At 46.7% G+C, this 23,234-nt stretch overlaps 1 protein-coding gene across 3 annotated transcripts in view; it reads left to right on the top strand.

The window, feature by feature from the left end:
• ROR2 (receptor tyrosine kinase like orphan receptor 2) overlaps positions 1-23,234 on the top strand; it is a 212,502-nt gene that overhangs the window by 155,864 nt on the left and 33,404 nt on the right. For all 3 annotated transcript variants that reach the window (XR_008377500.1, XM_053579054.1, XM_053579057.1), the window contains exons 2-3: positions 5,641-5,718; positions 22,406-22,693. Coding sequence is in view for 2 of the 3 variants with exons in the window: in XM_053579054.1 (XP_053435029.1) it covers positions 5,641-5,718; positions 22,406-22,693 (366 nt within the window). In the remaining variant the exon portion in view is untranslated. The remainder of the gene's footprint in view (positions 1-5,640; positions 5,719-22,405; positions 22,694-23,234) is intronic.

Below are 23,234 nucleotides of genomic sequence, written 5' to 3'. Positions count from 1 at the left end.
CCTTCATGCCAAGGGACAGTGCAGTTTAATTCCCTTTTACTTAGTGTTAAGTTGTTTGTTTTTTAATGTCCCTTTCCCACTGCCAGCCTTTCATTAAAAACTTTTCCTGAGATTCAAGGTGAAAAAGTGATCTTTTGTATGTTGAGAATAAATGATATTCAAAAAATGCTTCTGTGAAACCAAATGAAAAGATAATAGGAGTACTTACCTCGTATTCCTTTTCCCTTTTTTTTTTTTTTTTTTTTAAACTGGCTTTGGTACAGAAACAAGCAGCTATTTAGAGAAATGAGTTCTCTGTCAGCTATCAGGGGAGGGGACAGGATCTCACCTTCCCCACTGCCCTGGGTGGGAGTGGGGTGCCTCCCCCCTTCCCAGGCCCAATGGCTGGGCCGCCAGGGGCTGCAGATGTGGGAAGAGTGAAAGGCCCCAATTCAGCTGCCGGAGCAGCCTCCCTCCCCCAACAGCCAAATATCCACTTGGCCCCTGACAGCGGGCTTTTGTTGGGGGCCCTGGGGCTGTCAGAGGCAGAAGGCAATATTGGAGGGAGTTGGGCTGGTACATTTCAGGTTTAATTTGTTTGCTGGAATCAAAGCAAAAGTCAAATCATGAAATGGTTGTTCCATTTTCAAGTTGTTGGATTTTTACTTCCATAGTAGAGTTAACCCTGCCTTAAAGGGATATAGAACCAGAGTCTTGTATTTACTCAACTCCAAGTTAGAAATAATGAGAATAAAAAAATTACAAACTGTTATGGCTACTGCCAATTAGGTACTGGCAGCTCACCTTGAATGCTATGTGGGTTTCTAGCTGCAATTAAACCCGGAGCACAGTGTTTTAATGAGAGCATCCCCCTAATGTTCTCAGGGCTCTTTACTATGGACACACTTTTTCTGACCCAGTTCCCAGACTAATTTACTCATCTTTGTAGGATTTTAAACTCTGCTCTTTTCCACTTAATCACTTTTTTCCCTTAACTATTGCCTTCCTGGCACCATGGTGTTTTTGATTTGACAGTTGCTGACCTAAGTAGTCACTCTGGAACATGTGACTGATGTTTCCAGTTGCACCTGGGCAGTGGATGCCCTAATTTCCACTTAGTGCATCGCATTGAAAAATTATACTTGCTACAAAAATAAAAAAAGAAAAAAAAAAGAAAAATTATACTTGCTCTTCGAGAGTCTCTCAGTCTGCAGCGTGGTCACACTCCTGAGCTGTGGTCCTTTTCCACGCCACAACTCTGTTCTTTCTCTCTGTTCTTTCTCTCATACCTTTTCATGAGGACAACCAAATCCAGAGGAATGCCAGGCTTTGGTGAATAAAATGCCTTCACTAATTAAAAGGAGACTGCTTTGAAGTTGTCTGGCTATTCCAAAGAGTGCATCTAATTACATCACAATAAGCATAGTGACTCAGATCCACAGGTGAGGAGATTAAATGGACGAAAAGTCCGAATAAAAATGTTCAAAAGAAACACAGATCAAAACTAGAATAGCACCACGGACTCAACCAAGGGTATGGGTTGAACTTCATTAATAAATTCTTGCTTAATGTGCTTCTGCTATTAATAAGAGAGGGGGCATTGTGACACTATAGGAAATGCCTGGGAATCCGAGGATACCCACTTTTTTTGGAGACAGAGTCTCACTTGGTTAGACACAGTAGAGTGCCACAGCTCACAGCAATCTTAGACTCTTAGGCTCAAGCCATTCTCTTGCCTCAGTCTCCCCAGTAGCTGGGACTACAGGCGCCCGCCACAAGGCCTGGCTATTTTTTAGGGACGAGGTCTGGCTTTTGCTCAGGCTGGTTTCAAACCTGTGAGCTCAGGCAATCCACCTGCCTTGGCCTCTCAGAGTGCTAGGATTACAGGCATGAGCCACCTCGCCTGGCCGAGACCCACTTTCTACTTTGCAAATACATCTTTATCTTATTGATGCTGTAAATCGAGATGTTTCATCAGAGGTCCATGCTGAGAAAAATGAATTCGGAAGACTTGTGTTTGACAGCTGGGCAATTTCTTATTATTAGAATCTGTGTGTTTAGCTATTGCACGTGTGGGTGTGAAACTCTGAGAACTAACAAGCTTCACCGGCATTGGCAGTGAATCGTTTCCTGTTAGTCATTTGGCAAATGCCAACTGGGTCAGTCCCAGATATGCAGGACATTCCTATAGTGCTTGCAAGACTGTGCAGTAAGTTTCTGAGTAGGGGCTGGTGTCACCAAGCCAGTGGTACTTAATGTAGGAGCCAACTAAAAACCCAGCATTTCCCAAAGCGTCTAAATCTGTAAGTATCCTCTGATACCCTGCAAGAATCATTGAATAATATACATTCAAGGCGACAAGTATGTGTCACACTCTGTTCACATGGTTAGCGTTCATGCTCGGCTTTGGGGCCCTTTCCAGTAAGAATTAAGGTGTTGGGGACATCTCATGTGGTTCTTTCCTGTGCACCTTGGTTTTAAAGTATTAAACCATATTGTGGAATGTGTAATTGGTTTTCAATAAACTTTTAACTTCAGAATGTTTTCAGATTTACGGACAAGTAGCACACGGAGTCCCCATAACCCCCACACCCAGTGTCCCCCCTGATGTGGTGCGTCTGTCACACAATACTGGCACATTATTCCTGACCACTATTCATTTTTCCCTAGTTTTTACCTAATATCCTTACCTGTTCAAGTATCCCATCCAGGATACCACGTTACATTTAGTCTTTGCTTCTACAATGTGTATTTTTGTCATAGATGAAAGTATATGTTTAATGTAACATCATTCCATTATAACCAGTACTTAAATCCTTCTTTCATATTAAATGTTTTTCTCTCTTTCAGCATGAAATACCTAATAAGGAGCTTTATAAATCACGACTTCCCTATTGATGTCTCCAAAGAGTTTGGTCTTTAGGAGCTTTACATCATTCTGCACTGTCACTGGGAGAAATTGTACATGTGTCCAGTGGAGAAAATCTAGGGCAGCTGTGCCTGTCACATGCATGACATTCTTAATGGACGTGTGAGGCACAGTTACTAGGATTTTACCAAAATGAAGGATGTGCTAGTTGCCTTGAGTAGGGGTCTGGAGGAGTCGGGACAGCCGAGTTTCCTCTCAAGCTCTGTTTGGTGGCGCTGAAGGCTGCAGGGCCTTTCTGTAGCCCCCCTCTCCCCATTGCCCTAGTCAACTCATCTGTATCACCCCAGTGAACGATATCCAGTCAACTCACAAAGACATGGGTCCGGTACAAGGGTCTCCTCACCAGGTGGAAGCCAAATAGGTCTTCATTATAAACACGACCCAGGACGGGCACCTCAGAGATGTTCCTGGGTGCACAGACTGCAATCAGACAGTAGCTGAGCGGAGGTAGCAGTCATTTTGAGGCAGGGCATGGTGACACAGAGTGGTTCGCTCAGTGTTACGTGTAGATGCGCCTGTGAGTTCCCAGTGTGACATCTGTTATGGTGGCCCTAAACTGGTGGCAGTGAAATCCTCCCTCACCCTCTATGTCCTGGCCATCATTCTCCAGCCTCGGGCAGCAACAGCAGCAGCAGTGTGGTCATGTATTGCCCCATGCACCATGCACGCCTGTCTGCTCCTGCGTCATTGGGTTGGTCTCTCCCTGCCATCCCTCAGTCACCTCCCAGGACACTTGTGTGTTCTCCTGGTCCTGTTCTCCAGGAGCCCCTCGTCTGGGCAGAGGTCTGACCAGTGCTAACACAGCCCTTCAGTGTCCTGGTTTATTAATTATATAGGAACAGCATGCTCTGGTCTAGTGTTCTTCTGTGACAGAGCAAACATTTTCAAAAATCTAATCATAAAATTGATGCTTGCTTGAAAGGCTACACATTGTATGACTCCATTTATATAAAGTGTCCAGAATAAGTAAATCCACACAGACAGAAAGCAGGTTTGCAGTTACTGGGGTTGGGAAGGTGGAGTGGGGGAGGGTGACTGCTAATGGGAACAAGGTTTTTTTTGGAGGGTGATGAAATGTTCTGGAATTTCATGGTGGTGATGGTTGCACAACCTTGAGGATATACGAAAAACCACTAAATTGTATGCTTTAAAATGGTGAATTTTATGGTGTGTGAATTATATCTCACACACCATAAAAGAAATTGATCCTTGTTCACTGGAGAGGCATTTTAAAATGAAATGCAACAAGAAATTTTAATTTCCTATAATTCCAGATAGCGAATGTAACATTTCGATGTGTGTGTGTGGCAGTTTTTGTTGTTGTTCCTTATTTTATTTGGTGGTGGTTGGGGGGTATGCTTAGTCCTTTTTAGGGCCAGAAGAGCTGGGAAGTGCTGAAGCCCTCAGGCCCTATGCTCACTCACCCCTGCCCCCCAGAGTTCACATACTTCCTCACCACATCCTTCTGTTTATCATTTGTAGGAGGCCACAGCATCTTGAGCCTAAACTTTATATAGTGTAGGACGACGACATTTTAAAACTTCAAAATAGAAGTGGTGTTCCTATTTCTTAGTTGGCAAACAGTAACTGAGCCTAATTTTGTTGAAGCTTAAGTGTTGATTCTAAGGATTTCAGCAATTGGACATGATTTGCAGAGGAAGTGGAATTTTCACGTGTGAAATTGACTCTGCTTTGGAATGAGAAGCTGGCTGGGAAGAGCTCTAAATCTTTTCCACAGTGGAATTGGGCTAGCGACGCTTATTTTTCTTTGGGGTATATATTTATTTGATTGTTTCACACCATCTGTCAGTTTCTAAGCAGTTAATAACTTTGATGTCTGTTTTCAACATGTGTACGTAGTGCAAGTGTATTTGATTTCATGTGGTCTTTCTGCATTTAAACAGTGCTGAGTGACAGTATGTGTAGCGTGCCAATTTAAAATTTCAAACCCAAACTGAGGTCTTCCTTAGCAAAACTCCATTGTCTGCCTTGCAAGGCTCACTCCTGCCTGTGTTCTGTCATGTTGTCTGGGTTTTAATGATGGGACCACTGGTTCCTCCCTGGGGTGCAGCACCTCCTGTCCCCAAACTGTTCACGTGTGTCGGGGAAGATGAAAATGCAATCACTAGCCCCGTCAGGGTGTTATGCCTGTCCCCAGAGGGCAGTACAGTTTGTGGGGAGATTAGGGAATAAAGACGTAGCCTCTGCATGGCTGCTCAGAGATGCCAGGATGCGTGTGGACAGGAAATGAAAAGCCTCGGTACCCCTCATGCCCTTTACATTCGAGACAGAGACTTGGCTGCTGCCCACCGGTCTGGGGGCAGGGAGAGAAATGAATTGCTTAAGAAAGTCTCTAATTCTGAATTTATTACCTAATTACCAGGGGCCCTCTGCTGAGTCTGACTACACGAGTTTTGCCACCCAGGGCTTTAATTTCTTCCTTTCTCTCTCTTGCTCTTTCTGTCTGTCCCTCTCCCAGGGCTTCATTCTCTTGTTTCCCTCACCTGCTTAGGCTGCAGGGCATTTACATTTGGGGTAAGTGTAAGAATCAGCTTTATGGCTATATCAAACCTGATACTACAAAAGCCCTCTTGAAGATCCCATAATGTCTTAGCCCTTTCTATTTTCTACAAACAGTGGGCAGTTCTGCTAGAATATCATTGTCTTTGCTAAAATTAAAGGCTCCTGAAATGCAAACCTCTTTAATGTGTGCCCTGGTTTCTTTTTCCCAGGTGAAGTGGAGGTTCCGGACCCAAACGATCCTTTGGGACAACTGGATGGACAGGAGAGCCCGATCCCAACTCTGAAAGGTCAGCTGGGGAGCAGGTGCTCTTTGAATGTTTTCAGAATGTCAGGAGGAAGGCTCCCCAGTGGAGCTGTCCTTCTACTCAAAGTTGGGGCTGAATTGATGGGGGTGTGTGAGGTAGGCCTCCTGGCCCAGTGTTGCCCCCCGATGGTGTGCATGCTGGATCACCACCTTTATTCCTGTGTTTCCCAACTCAGGTGTGCTGGCTGGGCTGCAGGTGGGTGGGGAGAGGATAGGTGGGCAGATGGCAGTGTGGCAAGGAAAGAAGGGCTTTGGGGACCCCCCAGGGCTGGAAGGGGAAGCCTTAGGAACTAGACTCTTGACCTCTAAGCAGCCTGCTGCCAAGTGACTATCTTTTGAGTGTTTATCTTTCTGGATGTAACAGTGCATGTCTGCGTCTCGGGCGGGCAGGAGGCTCTCCTCCTCACCAGCATCTGGGGAGCAGTCATTCTGCCGTGATGCTGCGGCCTTTCCCCGAGGCCTGCAGTCAGAGCATGCTCACTTGGCACACTTCGTAGGCACCCTGGGTTTGTGGGATGAGAGGACAGGTTTCCCTCAGGTGCAGAGCCGTTATTAGAGGAAATGATCCCTTCTGAGTCATACATGGTCACCTTGTGTTCATAGATTGCATCAGTGAGCTCAGACTTCCATAAGAAAACATCACAGACCAGGTGGCTGAAACAACAGACACTTCTTTTCTCAGTCCTGGAGGTTGGATGTTGGAGTTGGAGGTGCAGGTGTGGGCGGGCTCTGGGAGGCTCACTGACAGCTGCCTCCTCAATGCATCCTCACATGGTGGAGAGAGTTCTGTCTGATTCTTCTTTGTATGGGCACTCATCCCATTGTGGGGCCTACCCTCAGGACCCCATCTAACCCTAATTCCCTTCCAAAAGCCCCACCTGCAAATGCTATCACATTGGGGATTAGGGTTTCAATATAATTTGGGGGAAGTACAAACATTCAGTCCACAACAAGCAACTATCAGAAGGGCCTGTGTATTTCCATTCAACCTATAGAACAGCTCCCAAGAACCACAGTAGTTTCCTAACCACTCCCCACCCCCTGCACTGCATGCTGAGGAGTCCCTGTGTCCTTCCAGAGGTGTGTTCACCTCCAGACACCCAGGGCTACAGTTTCCTGGGGATTAGAAGGTCCTTAGAATGTCCCTTTGTGTACTGAGGGGCTTCTGTGCAGCACACAGGCTGCCGGGCCCCTTCTCATCTCACTGTGGACCAATGGTGGTGGTGTGGGCATCTGTCTGTGTAGAGGTTGGCTTCTTAACACCAGGACCAGGCAGATCTTTCTGCCATGCAGGGCAGGGGTAGGTTGGTGCCCAGAATTTGGAGCCTGCTTAGAAGAGATTTTTGCCCTCCTTAGGATGTTAAATGCAGTAAACAAACATGACTGTCTTGCTGCCCTTGCACATGACCCTGGCCCTTCTGGCAGGGTCAGGTATCTGTCTGTGGCCTAGGTCAATATCTGTGGACCTGGCAGACCCAGCTGTGCATGAGAGGCACCTCGTACCAGGACAGTGATGTTCTGGCAGTCCCTGAAAGTCTACTGTCCTCTGGGTGAGACTCAGCTGTGTTCACACCACCTGCAGGCAGAAAGTGAGCTTGTTTAGGGTTCTGAGCCTCGGGACTACGTTTCCTTAGAAGGATAGTATTTTTGGGGGATTTTTTTCTGAGACACAGTCTTCCTCTGTTGCCCCAGGCTTGAGTGTTGTGGCATCAGCCTAGCTCACAGCAACCTCCTGGGCTCAAGCTATCCTCCTGCGTTACTCAGCCTCCCAAGTAGCTGGTACTATAGGCACCTGCCACAATGCCTGGGTAATTTTTCTATTTTTAGAGACAGGGTCTCACTCTTGCTCAGGCTGGTCTCCAAACTCTTGAGCTCAAGCAGTCCTCCTACTTCGGCATTCCAGAGCATTAGAAGCCACCTTGACTGGCCAGAAAGATAGTTTTTGATGGTTAGAGTCTCAACTCATTTCTCCATAGGTTGGGCCACAGATATTGGTCACCCCAGCAGCCAGTTCTGTGCATGATTCTGGGGCATGCGTGTGGGTGAAGAGTCAGCATCTTAGGGGAACTATCACGTCACTATAACATTTTGAGGTGTGGTGAGTAGCCCTAAGGAAGAGGTCAGGTTTTGGGGAGCAACTAGAAGAGAAGAGGGCATCTTGATGAGGGGCAGATGGCTGTGCTTTGATCCGAAGCCTGGATGTGGAGCACATGGGGATGGGAGGGAAGTGTATGCAGGGCCCTGGCTCAGAGGGATCTGCCCCTGGAGGCCATGGGGCAGTGGAGTGAGTCTGAGTCAGCATCTCAATATGGCAGCTGTGTGTGTTGGAAATTTAAGTCAATTAGAATAAACACAATTAAGGACTCAGTTCCTCCGGGGTACTGGCTACATTTCGGTGTGGGGAGAAGCTCCCACAATGGGTGGCATAGGTCTGGAATGTTCCCCACCCACAGAAAGTTCCCTTGGGTGGCCCTGGGCTACATCACACACGGTTCTTTAGGTCCCAGGAAAAATGGATATTGTGTTGTAAATTGCTAAGGGGTCTAGCCTGGGAGGTGGTGCAGGGCAGATGGGCAGGTGGAGACAGTGGGAGGAGGGAAGCAGACAGACAGAATTATGCTATTTCCCTGGGGAAATATGTTGCAGCCCTTTGTTTCAAGTTGGGATGTGGACTGGCAGAGGCTCCTGCAGCGGGGACCTCAGACGGCTGGGGCTGGATGGGAGCTGTTCTTCATGTGGAGCTCATAAACCACCCATGGGGTCCCTTTGCACTTAGGACAGCATGTTTCCTCAGTGAGGTAAAGAAGTGACCATCCACTAAATTTTTTATTATTTATTTATTTATTTTTTTTTTTTTTGAGACAGAGTCTCAAGCTGTCGTCCTGGGTAGAGTGCTGTGGCATCACAGTTCACAGCAACCTCAAACTCTTGGGCTTAAACGATTCTCTTGCCTCAGCCTCCCAAGTAGCTGGGACTATAGGCGCCCGCCACAATGCCTGGCTATTTTTTGGTTGTAGTTGTCATTGTTGTTTAGCAGGCCTGGGCTGGATTCGAACCTGCCGACTCCGGTGTATGTGGCTGGTGCCCTAGCCGCTGAGCTACAGGCGCCAAGCCATCCACTAAAATTTTAACAGAAATATTTATTTCCATTCAGCCACCACTTCCCAACATTTCTCTAATTCAGTGCCGTAAGGTGAGATTCTTTTCCTGACACTTTAGGCATTTGAACAACTTTGCAAGCTTGGAATAAGATGCTTTCTAATGTGCTTTTTTTACTTGAGATGGGGTTGTCTCCTGACTTTTTTTGTTGCTGTTGTTAACCCACAAGTGTTTGGTTAAAACCCATGTGTGTTCCATGTGTTCTCAATGCCAAGTGAAGTTTTAATCAGACTCTAGAAGTTTGCCTTGGATCTCTCCAAGACACAGAAACACAGATTGGTGAAGGTAACCGTGTGTGTGTGTGTACATGTGTGCAACTACAAAAGGGCCGTGCAAACAGGAAGCAAAGAGCCACAGAATGCCAGGCCACATGTCTCAGTGGTGCACTACCCCCAGTGGTGTGGTGCAGCTGTCCTGAGCCCCGCTTGCAAATAATCAGGCCTGCGTGGGCGGTGGCTCTATCCTGCCCTTGGGGCTGGCTCTGGGTGTGGTGCTGGTCTGCCCAGTCTCCAGATGGAAGGGAAGATGGGGCTTGCCTAGCTCTCTGCAAGCACCTAGAAGGAGTAGCTGCTGATGCCATTTGTTAACATCACAATTAGGATTCTTGGTGGATCCATCAGCACCCTAGGGGTATAGATTCCAAACTGAGCCCCCCATTCCCAGTCTTAGGGTGGCCCCTAGGCCCTTGACTTTCCTTTACCACCTAATTCTCTGGTTCAGTAATGTGAGTTCCAGCTTGTGCACAAAGGGGCCTTACTCAACCCTTCCTTTCTCCTCCTGCCACTGACGGAAGGAGTTCACCTGGCGGTACCACACTCATCATTCCTGGACTTTGTGCTCAGAGAACTTCTGAGAATGTCCCTGCTGCTTGGCCACTGTCGGCTTAAGTTAGATGTACAAAGTAATAATAGCTGACTGTACTATATTAGCGGTTTCTTGACTCCAATCACTGTGATGCTCACACATCTGTACCTTCGCTGGTGCTGGAACTGGCCTGCAGTGATGTGACAATTTTACTTTGGCCTCAGCTAAACAAATTCTGCGAGTTGGCTGGAAAAAGTTTTTGTTCAGATGCACTGTGCCAGTATGTAGCATATAGCTTACATTTGGTAGATGGTATTGAGACAGAGAGAGAGAGGGAGAGAGATCCAAAAGCAAAAGGCCCATGTGGAAGTGCAAATGAACCTAAAAATGTTGTGATTTTCAAATGAAAAGTTTGCCTCCACTTTTGATACACCAAATTACTGCCATAGTTAGAACTGATGGCGACATTTCAGAGCGGTTACAGCACCAGGTTCACGTTGCAGCGGATGTTCACAGGAGCTTTGTATCCCTGTTACCTACATACATGTCCCACATACAAGTATGACACATATATTTCATAATTATTACTGTCATATTACTTACAAGATCTTACATTTGACCTAGAAACCATTTGCTCTTTTATTCCAAAGCTGAGTTTTAATGCACACGTAATACAGCTTGTGCTGTGTAAAATCAGCGCTTTGAGATGTAGGTGGCCAACGGTAATTTCTGAGAGCCGGGTGCGGTGGTGTGGGCTTGTAGTCTGCTGGCCTCCCGAGCTCTGGCTCTGCCAAGATGAACCCGGTGAGCTGTGAGTCTTCAGAGGAGAGCTGCTTGTTGTCCTTGGTGTAGCTGGGAGGGGATTCCTGAGTCTGAGGAGATGTTGCAATTAACAGATGATCTCTAGTGGGTTCTAAATAACAGGGTCGTGAAACCAGTGCCTGCTCTGTGGTGCTGAACCAATGTCTCCGTGGAAAGAGAAAGCAAAGCAGTCAATGGGGTTCACTGTGTTGACATGGAGCCCAGGCCTGTTATTCACTGTTTACAAAGAGTCAGTTTCCCAATTCATGTAGGTCTTAAGGGTTGATGAGCAAATATGTTGCACGTGTTTCTGGTTTGCTCTGTAACTCTCGGCGTGCTTGTGCACGTGTGTTGGTTTCTTAGGTAGAGTTAGGGTCTCTAAGCCTAGTCAAATAGAAAATGAAAATAGGATCTAATTGTGTTGCTAGTGTTAAGACTGAATTCTGTGATTGAGGACTGGAGCGTAAGGATGCTCAGTGAATGTCCCTGCAAAGTTTCTTCTGGCCAGTCATGGAGACTTTTCAGGGTCCAACTTTTTAATCTACACGCGGAGGTTGGTGGGTGTGGCTTGCCCATGCTGGGCTCCAGAAGGCATAAGATTGTTGTCCCTGTGCTTGTTGTTCCCTTTGAGTGTGTGTGTGTGGGTCCTCTAGAGTAGGGGTTGTTCTAGATGCCCAGACCAGAGTGTAAGAGGCGTCCTGCTCACCTAAGGGGAGTCTGGGGTGGGCCTCGGTGCTGACTCACAGCAGGCGACCAAGGGAGAGAACAACCCGGAATGTCTCCCTCCTGCCAACTGGATGCAGCCTGTCCCCAGAACTCTTTTCATTTTGTTAACATAAAGAATAAACATGGGTGGGGGGGTGTACCAGATACCCACAGAGGGGACTTGAGCAGGGGAGCACGGTGCAGTCTGGACCACCACTCAGGTGCACCCTGCTGTGGACTGTCCTATTACTTACTCCTTAATAATCTCCCTGTAAAGGGGGAACAGGCGGAGTCTAGACACAGAGAAATTACAAAAAATAATGTGAAGAGTACAATGCTGTAGTAATGCCTATGGATGTCTAGTGGGGGTTATCCATATGGGCATGGGAGGTTTCTGGGAGGATGTGCCCTTGGACCAAGTCTTCGTTTATTCAGCAAGTATTTATTGAAGCCCGTGCATGCTGGGCCGTCAGAGTCCCTAAAAACATCTCAGTGTTGGGTGGTGCAGTGGCTGGGTCAGGACAGGGTTGGGGAAAACTCTGGCCCGCAACTAGGAGATTGCAAAGCTCTCACAGTCAGTTGTTTAGAGCAGAGTTTGGGCTGGGCACCCAAAACCCCCTCAAGGCACACAGGGGCCTGGAGTGGCTTCCTGTCATCAGTGAGCCTGGTTTCTCCCTCTGAGTCTTCCCGTCTGTTTCGCCTTCTTCCTTTGTGCCCTCTCTCTTTCTCCCAGGGACAACGTCTGACAACCTGTACTTCAAGGAGGGTGGAATCACTATGTCAGGCTGACATTGCTGTCTCTACTGACCGGAATTGTCCCTCCTACTGTAGTTGACAAAGACAGCAGTCATCCTCCTAGGTTTGAGGACGTACTGCAATGGGCCGTTCAGGTGTCTGTGTCTGTTTCTGGGGGCATGTGTATGTGTGCACATGCCCCGTCCTGGCCCCTTGTGCAGGTGTGGATGTGGGCCTTACTTTGTTGGCCTGTCTGCTTCCTTCCACAGCTTTCTTCCTTTCTTCTTCAATCCTGCTAGCCCTCTGCAGTAGAGTTCCATTGGGCTGCCATGACAGAGTCTCCAGTCTAGGTACCTCAAAACACCCAAAATGTATTCTCTCACAGTGCTGGAGGGTGGAAGGTCAGGGTCAAGCTGTGGGCCGGGGCAGTTCCTCTGAAGGCTCTGAGGACAGCCTGACCCATGCCTCTGTCTGCCCCTCATCCCTCCAGACCCTGGCTCTTCCATCCCGTGGTCACCTTCCCTCTGTGTGAGTCTTGGTGTCCCTGTTCTTATGAGGACATCAGTCATCAGATCAGAGCCCACCCTCACTAACCAAACGCACCTCCTCTTGACTCGATTGCAACAGCAATGATCCTATTTCCAAATAAGTTCACACCCCAGTTCTGGGGTGAGGACTTTTAACAGGTCTGTGTGGGGGGCTCAGTGCACCCCACGACACCCTCTGTCTCTCAGAGATGCAGACACCCACGTGCCGTCCTTGTCCCTCTGCTGCCCTTACTCTCTCCATTGTGTCCTTGCCTGTGTCCCCTGCGTTCTACAGCTGGTTTCCTGCAGGACACGAGGTAGCCCGGCGGGAGAGCCTGAGCCGAGTGGCCACTGTTCACTGATTTATTAACCTGCAAATATTTTCCTTTTAGAAGGGTGGCTTTACATCCTTCCTACAGCTCTTAGGATCTCTTTTCCACCTGGCCTTCCAGCAAACTTGTCTGTTTTATTTCCCACTAATCAAAGCCCTGCAGCCTGCGCTTTATGCCGCTAGTGCACGTGGCATTCTGTATCTCCTGCCCAGGCCCCTCAGTGTGGCCTGGTGATGAAACAGATCCTCAGACACCTTGGAAATTTAACCAAGTAGGTGAATACTTAGATGCTCCATGGGTGTGACAGTCGTTACGGCTGATCTGACTGTGACTGTAGGGGGTGGTGCTGGGAGGTCCCTGATGATGGATTCTCCCATTCCCATCACCTTTGGGTGTGTTCTAATGCTTGGACTGAGCTCCCCTGTTCAGAGTTTAGGGTATAAAGGGAGGTGGCCCGGGCTCCTGCATCAGTGTTAAAGCTGCACTGCCATGAGGAAGAGGCTGTTCTGGATCACTTAAAAGGGAAGACTTCTGTTCTCTGTACATGTGCGTGCTGCCTGGGTCCTTGTTGGCCAGAGCCGCAAGCAGACGTGGCTGGCTGGGGCTCTTGCCTGTTAAATTGTGTCTGGAGAGGTTGGGGGCAGCTCTAAAGGAATGTTTTTGTGAGCTAGAGGGGAGCTTAGAAAATGCTTAGTACAAACCCCACATTTTGTACATGAGGGAAATGAAGCCAAGAGAGGTTAAATGGCTGGCTATAAATTAAACACCAAGGGAGAAGGGTATATTGTGCTTAATCTCCAGGGAGCTTTCTTTCCAGCTTTTGTAGTTGACCTCTAGAGAATTGATAATGGTGAAAATAGCGGACCAAACTAATTTGGCAGGCCTCCCACTATAAATTGCATACAAGTACGCAATAAAATATTAGTAAGAGATGTGAATGCAAATACAAACTTCCAAGAGAGATGGAAAAATGCCAGGAGCAGGCCTAGAAAGGGAAAAGGACTGTAAATGTCAGCCTGGGCTGCTGTAGCAGAGGCCAGCCGAGGCGCTCACAGTGAGGCCTGGGAGAGCAGCCCACTGCCCGGGGCCTCAGGAAAAGTTTCTCTGAGGCATACAGTTGGATTCTGAAGGTGTCATGTATTTATGACATGTGCTCACTAGCAGTGGAAAGTGGCTTCTCTACGTGGCTGAGTCAGTGGACTTCAGCCTAGAGATAGCACCAAGCAGCCGTGGGCCCCATGCAGCAGAGCAGCTGCAGCGCCAGGGAGTCCTCCAGGGCATAAATGCCCCCCGGCAGAGAAGATGCTGGTGTAGAAAAATCCAGACTAAGATTAAACAAAGTCAGTACATTAAAGTTACTGATTTCACTTGGAATTGGATCTATTAAGTGTCCTTTAATCAGGAGGAATAAGAGGTTAGGATAAAAATCAAGATTGGCTTTAGGAAAATAAAAGAAATTTATGTTTCTTGTACCCTCATTCAGGTCTATGGAATAAGTGTATCCTCCCTGTTATAGAAGCTACTCATTCTGCTGGGCCCAGTTTCATCAAGAGCCTTGGGTTTCGACACTAGGCAGGTGGGAACCCATGGAGTGCACAGAACTGAGGCGCTGTAGACAAGCCTCCCCGGAAAGCTAGGAGGCCTGTGAGCTGTGTCCTGGGAAGCAGGATGGATGCATTTCTTTTTTTTTTTTTTGTAGAGATAGAATCTCATCCTATGGCCCTTGGTAGAGTGCCCTGGCCTCACACAGCTCACAGCAACCTCCAGCTCTTGGGCTTAAGCGATTCTCTTGCCTCAGCCTCCCGAGCAGCTGGGACTACAGGCGCCCGCCACAACGCCCGGCTATTTTTTGGTTGCAGTTTGGCCGGGGCCGGGTTTGAACCCGCCACCCTCGGTATATGGGGCTGGCGCCCTACCGACTGAGCCACAGGCACTGCCCAGGATGGACGCATTTCTACTTGTCCGTCCAGGGAAGCCTCAGCCCTGGCTCCCAGGTGGGAAACACAGAAGGCTTTTTTTTTTTCTCCCATGAGAAGTAAAACTTGGGTCTGCACCTCTAGACACCAGGTTTACATTACCAGACCGTTGTGGGAAATCCCAAGCCAGAAAGTTAATGTGAGACTTGGCACTGCCTGTCAAAGGTGCCCCGTCCTTATAATGCAGGTGGCAACATGTCCTCAGAGAGGTGCAGGGTGACTATGAGCTGGTGAACAGTGAGGCCAGATGTTAAAGACAAAAGAGGAAATGCACATACCACAGAAGAAAGGGCAGGGGTAGAAGTAAAGGGAACCACACGGACTTTCTAGGAAGGAAAATACAATCCATGAATCTTGGTGGGCAGGTGAAAGAGCAGATGGCACCTGACAAAAGACGGAAAAGGATAGGGAACATAAAAAATAGGTCAAGGACACCCAGGAATCATGTATGTATGAGGAAGATCAGCATATCTACAAGATTTCAAAGGAGAAATAAAGGAAAGGGAGAGAGAAAACATTTCATAAAATATTGATAGAGAAGTTTGCAGAATTGATGGAAAGCATGAACCTTCGGATTGGAGGGAGGGCACTGAGACCTGAGGGGAATAAGTTAAAAGCAAATTTACATTTGGTGATAGATCTTTGGAATGGCCAAGGCAATGGAAAAATGTTAAAAATAGCCTACGTAGGGGGGACATTCAGATAACCTACAAAGGAACATGTCTAGAATTCTATACCAAGCTAAATATTACTCAGGGATGAAATTTTCAGGTATTTTTAAGACAAGACTACGAGTGTGTACAACCTCAATCCTTTACCCAAAGAGTGAGTGATTCAGGATGCGCTCCACTGAACCTAGGAGGGAGTGTGATGTAAGAAGTGCTAGAGAGGAAAGAAGTTGGTAAATAAGTTGGCAGATCTGAATGAATCCACTAATAAAATGTCAACAAGAATAATGGTCACTGGAGACTTAGACATAGAAGGAATTCATCTAAATTCTAACAGGGAAGCAAAATCTGTGTGTGTGTATGAGAGAGAGAGTATGATTGTAGCTCACAGCATTTAAAGGTTCTCTTATTTGGGAGGTTTTGTCAACTTAGGTGTGCCTGTGAAAAGGTAGTGAAGCTAGCCACCTAACTTTCAAGTAAGCACAGGAGAAAAATGAAAAATAAAAAAATCCATGGGTGGCACCTGTGGCTCAAAGGAGTAGGGCGCCAGCCCCATATGCCGGAGGTGGTGGGTTCAAACCCTGCCCCGGCCAAAAACTGGGGAAAAAAACAAATCCCATAGAAAACAGGGAAGGAGAAGTAAAAGGCAAAATGAAAGCATTAAAAATAAAACCAGTTAAGGGCGGGGTGCGGGGGCTCCCACCTGTAATCCCAGTACTCTGGGAGTCTGAGGAAGGTGGATTGCCTGAGCTCAGGAGTTTGAGACCAGCCTGAGCCAGAGCAAGACCCTGTCTCTAAAAACATCTGAGTGTTATGGCAGGTGCCTGCAGTCCCAGCTATTCGGGAGGCTGAGGCAAGAGGATCACTTGAGTCCAGGAGTTTTGAGGTTGCAGTGAGCTATGATGCCATACTGAGGATGACAAAGTGAGACTCTGTCTCAAAAATAAATAAATAAACAAACAAATAAATCCAGTTAAAAAACTCATAGATTAATAACTGGACTCATAAATTGACATGTAAAATTATGTGCCGCTTACAAGATGTATGCCTCATACAGAATCATTAAAATGATAAAGGTGTTAAAAATATAAGACTAGAGTTATGTTAACCAAAAGTACTCTGAGATAGCCATAATAATATCAGACAAAACTGTCTTTTAGACAAAAGCAGTACATAGTGATACAAAGACCAAATAAAGTAACAACCCTGAGTTTGAATACGCTCAGCTCTATACTTTCCATTATAAAACACAACTTGACAGAATTGCTAATAGCTATTTGACAGGTGTAGATTTAATGAGTACACATCTCATTGAAACCAGTAGATATGCATATTAAAAACTTTTACAACAAAGTGGACAAGCTTATCTGATGGGCATGTATAAACTTTGCAACAAGAAGCTGGAAAAAACACATTTTTACCAAGCACATATGGGCCGTCTACAGGAATTGACTGTGCTAGGCTGCTCGTCTCAGCGGCATCAAGGAAACGTCATCACATAGACTATGTTCTGTGACATCAGCCTGAAAAGCACACTTGTAATAACTAATAGTTAGGAGGAAAAACCTCCTAAGTAAATTTCAGTTTATTGGATGGCTAAAGAAGGGGTTGAAGGGAAATTTTACATTTAATGCATATGTTAGGAAAGGAAAATGATGGAAGCAAATTAACTATAGAAGTTAGAGAAAGAACGGTAGACTAGAGAGAGGAACAGTCGGCTACAGAAGTGGGGGGTGGGCAAATGGCCAGGAAACATTCTAAATGGTGCTGACACCCATGAGGAATTCTTAAGATGCCGACAGAACAATGGTGCAGGCCTGTTTCATGCCCATTGTGCTGGCAAACATTTTAAAGCTCTAAAACACCAAATGTTGACACAGTTGTGGGCAAGTACTTTAACTCAAACACTGTTAGTGTAGTTCAAACTGTTTCAGGCACTTTGGAGACTTGACTAGTTTAAAGATTTCAAGGCCCTCTGACTTACAACTTCTGCATCCAGGCGGACGCTTTTGAGATATTCTTCTGTGTGTGCAGGACAAGACGTGTGTGCAGGTGGTGATTAAACACTAGCTAAAATGTGGAACTAACTTACTGTCCCTCAGCTGGGAGATGGATAAAGACTTTGTGGTTTGAAAAGTGGACTGTCGGGTGGCGCCTGTGGCTCAGTCGGTAAGGCGCCGGCCCCATATACCGAGGGTGGCAGGTTCAAACCCGGCCCCAGCCAAACTGCAACCAAAAAATAGCCGGGCGTTGTGGCGGGCGCCTGTAGTCCCAGCTACTCGGGAGGCTGAGGCAAGAGAATTGCTTAAGCCCAGGAGTTGGAGGTTGCTGTGAGCTGTGTGAGGCCACGGCACTCTACCGAGGGCCATAAAGTGAGACTCTGTCTCTACAAAAAAAAAAAAAAAAAAAAAAAAGAAAAGTGGACTGTCACACAGTAATTAAAAGAATGGACCACATTAACATAGATAACTTTGAATAAAGAAATCAATCACCAGAGATGTTCATTGTTTCAGGGAAAATTTCTGAAAATATAAAAATAATACAAATGTGCATGGGAATGATGCATGCTAGTTCTCCAGAGAGGAAGAAACAAGGCCAGGGTAGGCTTTCGTTGCATTCTAGAATGGCATGTGTTTTAATGGTGTCCTAAGTCAAATATGACAAAATGTTAACATCGAAATCTTGGTGTTTTGCGAATGGATATCTATATTATTAACATCTGTATTTTTCTACATGTTTCAGCACTTCAGCATTTAAAAATTATAAATCAAAAACAATATTGAACAAAATAATTGGGCAAAAGGAGATAGGGGAGGTTTGAATTTTGAAAGCAGAAAGACTATGTTATTATTGGCAGAAGATGATACCTGTGTAGAAAATCCAAGACAGTCAACTCAAACTGTTATGACTAATAAGTTAGCTCAGTAAAGTGGCAAAATAAAAGGAAAACATATATGGTGGACAGTATGACAGAATAACACCCTCTCCCCCAAATTGTCCATGTTCTAATCCTGAAACACATTACTTAATCCGTGAATCTGTTACCTAGCATGGCACAGAGACTTCGCAGAGGTGACTGAATTGAGGATTTTGAGATGGGAAGGTGATCCTGGATCATCCATGTGGTTCCTGTGTCACCACAGAGGTCCTCAGGAAATGGAGAGCAGAGGGCTAAATTCAGTGGTAGGACATATGACGGCGGGGAACAGGTTGGAGTGATGTAAGCCAGCATCCTCTGCCAAGGAGGAGGGTGGCCCCTAGAGATTGGGATTGTCAAGGGACAGATTGTCAGCCAAGAGTCTCCAGAAGGAAGGCAGCGCTGCCCACACATAGATGTTAGGATTTCTGACCCCACAACTGTAAGAGAATAAAATTGTGTTGTTCTGCACCACTAAAGTTTGTGGTGATTTGTTTCAGAAGCCATAGGAAATTAGGACAGTACCTATGTGCAGAAGATTGCTATTTAGTAGTTTCTTGTTAACCTTAAACCATTCATACAGAAATAATAGAATAAAACCAATTTACAATGGTAAGGAAAGTAAGAGAATAGCTAAAAATGTATCTAAGTATAAACATGAAGATTTATATAAAGAAACTTGTAAAGCTTTTCCAAGTAGTTAAGAAGGTCTAATTTAGATGCATAGACCATGCCTTATCAGCATCATCAGAGGACGGTTTTTTTAGACAAATCATCTACAAATGCAGGTATTTCTCCATCAAAGCACTATTCTTTATTTGTTTGTTTATGTTTATGTTTATGGAAACAGAGTCTCACTCTGTTGCTTGGGCTAGAGTGCTGGGGCATTAGCCTAGCTCACAGCAATCTCAAACTCCTGGGCTCGAGCGATCCTCCTGCCTCAGCCTCCTGAGTAGCTGGGTCTACAGACAGGTACCACCGCACCCATATAATTATTTATTTTTTATGGAGATGGGGTCTCACTCTTGCTCAGGCTGGTCTTGGTCTCCTGGCCTCAAGCAGTCCTCCCACCTCTGCCTCCCAGAGTGCTAGGATTATAGGCATGAGCCACCAAACCTGGCCACAGTACTGTTTTGTTAAACAAGGACTTTAAAATCTTGAAGGTAAAATGTCATGAAATTAAGAAAAGCCCTAAAATGTAATAGTTGTTATTCTTGATGTCAAATGGCTCAATGACTTCAGTCATCTTAATTTAACAAATATGGTTTAGTCTTAGTATGAGGCCGGTAGATTAGTGGAAATGAAACCTTGTTTTTGATGGACAGCCAGGGAGTGCCTTCTGTGGAGTTGACATTTTTGGCAGACTTGACCCTTGAGAGATAACAGAACACTGAGGGAGTGTGCCTGGCCAGCTTGGTGTGTTTTAGGGGACAGCAGGGACGGCCCTCCAGTGGGGAAGAATGGGGAAGGATAGAGAAAATCCAAGGAGGCTGATACCATGGTTATAAATTAGTCCTTCTCCGTTATCCATTTTCCTGATCTCTTCCTGAAGGCTCAGTTTTACTCACCTACCTAGGGAGAGAACTATGAATTTAGCAAGTTACCTACTGTCCAACCTGTGGTCTGTTCCTACTGAGCTTCAGTGCGGTGTGAAGGTGGCTGAGTCTAGGTGGGGGCAGGACGTGGAGCTGCCCAGGAGATTCTGCCCTGGTCTATGCTCTGCTGGGCAGGCCTGGACATGCCTTTGCCCCAGTATCTTCCCAGTTGGCCATTGAGGAGTACCTTTTTCCTCTTCATCTGAGCCTAATTTGGCCAGAACACAGAGAAATGATGTGTTGGGATGGGCAGCTGCTTCACAGAGTCAAATCTGAATAGATCTTGTGTTCCACAGAGGGGGTCTGGCACACAGGAGCTTCAGGAATGCAGGGTCCTCAGGTTGTGCGTGGCTGAGTTAGTGAAAACCGTATGTACAGAAATTCATCCTGCTTGATTCAGATCCACTTTTCAAGGAGTTGTTCCTTGCCTTTGTTACCTTGTAGCTTTGTGTTATCCATAAAAATGGCTTTCTGTAGCTTAACCCTGCACATTGAGAAGGGGTTGGTGGGGGGCCTAGCAATGTTGTGAATAACAGTTGTCAGTGGTGATCGCTGTAATCAGTGACTGCTCTGCACTCGGGGAGCTACCCACTGTCCTCGTGAGTGAAGCCCAGCTTCCCTCCTGGAAGTCCACACCTGGCCTCTACCTCCCAGGCCACCTCCAACTGCCCAGTGTCTGGGGACCAGCAGCTGTCCTACAACCCTCACACTCCTGAGGGCCATAAGAAATCCTATAATTTTCCAGTTAAAATGGTAGCAACAGATATACACTATCTTTCAACTTCATTTAAAAAGAAAGGAGCTAGCCAACCAAAAATAAGCCAAAAGATTCAGAACATGCATCTAACTTATTTTCAAGTTACCTTTGGATTGCTCTCCTATTGTAGTTTTATCTGATGTAAGTTCAAATCCTGGTGGTTGTCATGTCTGACGTTAGTTTTCCTTATGTGTAATGACATTTTAGTTTGCATGTCTGTCTTATGAGAGAGTAGTCCTCCAGCCCAACCACATCACACATACGTGCACACATGCGCACACAGTTCCTCCTTTTTGGGTACTATCTTTTGTTCCTATGGCTCCCCATACACCGGGGCAGTGTTTCAAGCTCCCTTCTAGAGAGCGGTACTTGCTGCTAAGGGCCCCCTCCCACATGGGCACCCTGGTCTCGTCCTGCCTGTTCCTGGCCTGGGCACAGTAGGACAGAGCATTCAGCTGCCCTCAGCACTGGAATTTCTGTTCTGTTTACAGGCTAGAGGCTGGCTTGACTTTGGGATGTCCATGCTTTGTCATATATTTTCTTTTCAAATTTTATTCCCTGTGGCTTTATTTATTTATTTACTTATTTTTTGAGACAGTATCACTTTGTTGCCCTCAGTAGAGTGCCATGGTGTCATAGCTCACAGCGACCTCAAAGTCTTGGGCTCAAGTGATCCTCTTGCCTCAGCCTCTCAAGTATGTGGGACTGCAGGTGCCTGTCATAGCATCTAGCTAATTTTAGAGATGCCCAGGGCACCTCGCTTTTGCATAGGCTGGTCTCGAACTTCTGAGCTCAAGAGATCCACCTGCCTCGGCCTCCCAGAGAGCTAGGATTGCACGTGTGAGCCACTGCACCTGGCCTCCCTGTGGCTTTGTGCTTAATGGTATTGGGGGAGGGGAAGAGAAGGAGACTTTCTGAGCATGATCTTACATCAGCCTGATCAATTCTGATTAGATTTAGTGTTTGTAACGTATAAGTGATCCTCATTATTTCCAGATTTCATATTTGCAAGTTCACCTAATGGCTACTGTTTATTTGTAACCCCCCCAAATCAACATCCGTGGAGCTTTATGGTCTTTTAGAGGCGTCACTCAACGTGCATGTTCCCAGCTGAAGCTGAGTAAGGCAGTGCTCTGCTTCTTGGTTTTAGGTCTCATGCATGTGTCCTTTTCTTGTTCTGTTCAGTCCCACATTTCTCATGCATTTGTCCTTTTTGGTGGTGATTTTGGTATTTAAAATGGCCCCAAGCATAATGCGGAAGTGCTGGTGTCCTGAGGGCCAGAGGACAGTGATGTGCCTTATGGAAAAAACCTTTGTGTTGGAGAAGCTTCATTCAGGCGTGAGTTATAAGGCGGTGGGCCATGAGCTCAGCATGAGTGAATCAACAACACACGTGAAATGCAGAAACACACATGAAACAAATTACTGACTAGTTGATGAAAATGTTATGGCCAGAGGCTCACAGGAACCTGAGCCTGTGTTTCCCATAGGAGTGGTGGTTCCTTACACACCAATTCAGTGTTCACTGCAACATTCTGGAGCATAATTACCACAAATAACAAGAACTGACTGTCTGTACATATGTGAGAGAAAACCGAAGCCTTCTCTCAGAGGAATTCATGATGGAGCCCCAGGCAGCCCTTCCCTCCACCCCTCACTGACGTTTCCTCTTTTGTGGCCTCTCTCCTTGGCAGGTTACTTTCTAAATTTTCTGGAGCCTGTAAACAATATCACCATTGTCCAAGGCCAGACAGCAATTCTGCATTGCAAGGTGGCAGGAAACCCTCCCCCCAACGTGCGGTGGCTGAAGAACGATGCCCCGGTGGTGCAGGAGCCTCGGCGCATCATCATCCGTAAGACGGAGTATGGCTCTCGGCTGAGAATCCAAGACCTGGACACGACGGACACAGGCTACTACCAGTGCGTGGCCACCAACGGAGTGAAGACCATCACTGCCACCGGAGTCCTATTCGTGCGGCTGGGTGAGTTGGGATGGCCCAGGCTTGGGGGTTAGACTTTCACAGCCACCAAGCCAGAGGTCAGTTTGCCACTTGAAACTTGAACATACATTGAGTGAACACAAGAGGAAATCCATAAACCATTCCCCAGGGCTTTCCCATTATGCCCAAGATCCCGGCTTAACCTGCCCCCCCATTCACTACGAATAAAAGAAAACTGATGCAGATGAAATGATCTGTAAGAGCACACAGAATGTATTCCCAGACCAGACTTGCAGTGTCTGAGGCTCTGGGCAGGAAGGCCGTGTTCCAGGAGCCTGGGGCTGTGGGCGCCAGGGCGGGAGGCTGGCCCCGTGGGTGGTGTGACCCAACTGGAAAGTTGGTGCTGCTGTGGTTCTGGTGAGCTGCATGCCTGTCTCCCTGGGTGGAGAGGGAGCAGAGCACTAAGACCACTCTCAACTCACACATGGAGAGGAAAGGGTGTGTCCCCTCTGTCCAGCTGGGGGACAATCCCAGCCCCCTCCCCTATGCTCACATCATTCTATCACAAGTAGAAGAACAGGCT

The sequence above is a fragment of the Nycticebus coucang genome, chromosome 2 (assembly GCF_027406575.1).
Source record: "Nycticebus coucang isolate mNycCou1 chromosome 2, mNycCou1.pri, whole genome shotgun sequence".
Classification (NCBI taxonomy): Eukaryota; Metazoa; Chordata; class Mammalia; order Primates; family Lorisidae; genus Nycticebus; species Nycticebus coucang.
The sequence above is the reverse complement of the archived record's forward strand: the minus strand, read 5'-3'. Positions and strand labels throughout refer to the sequence as shown.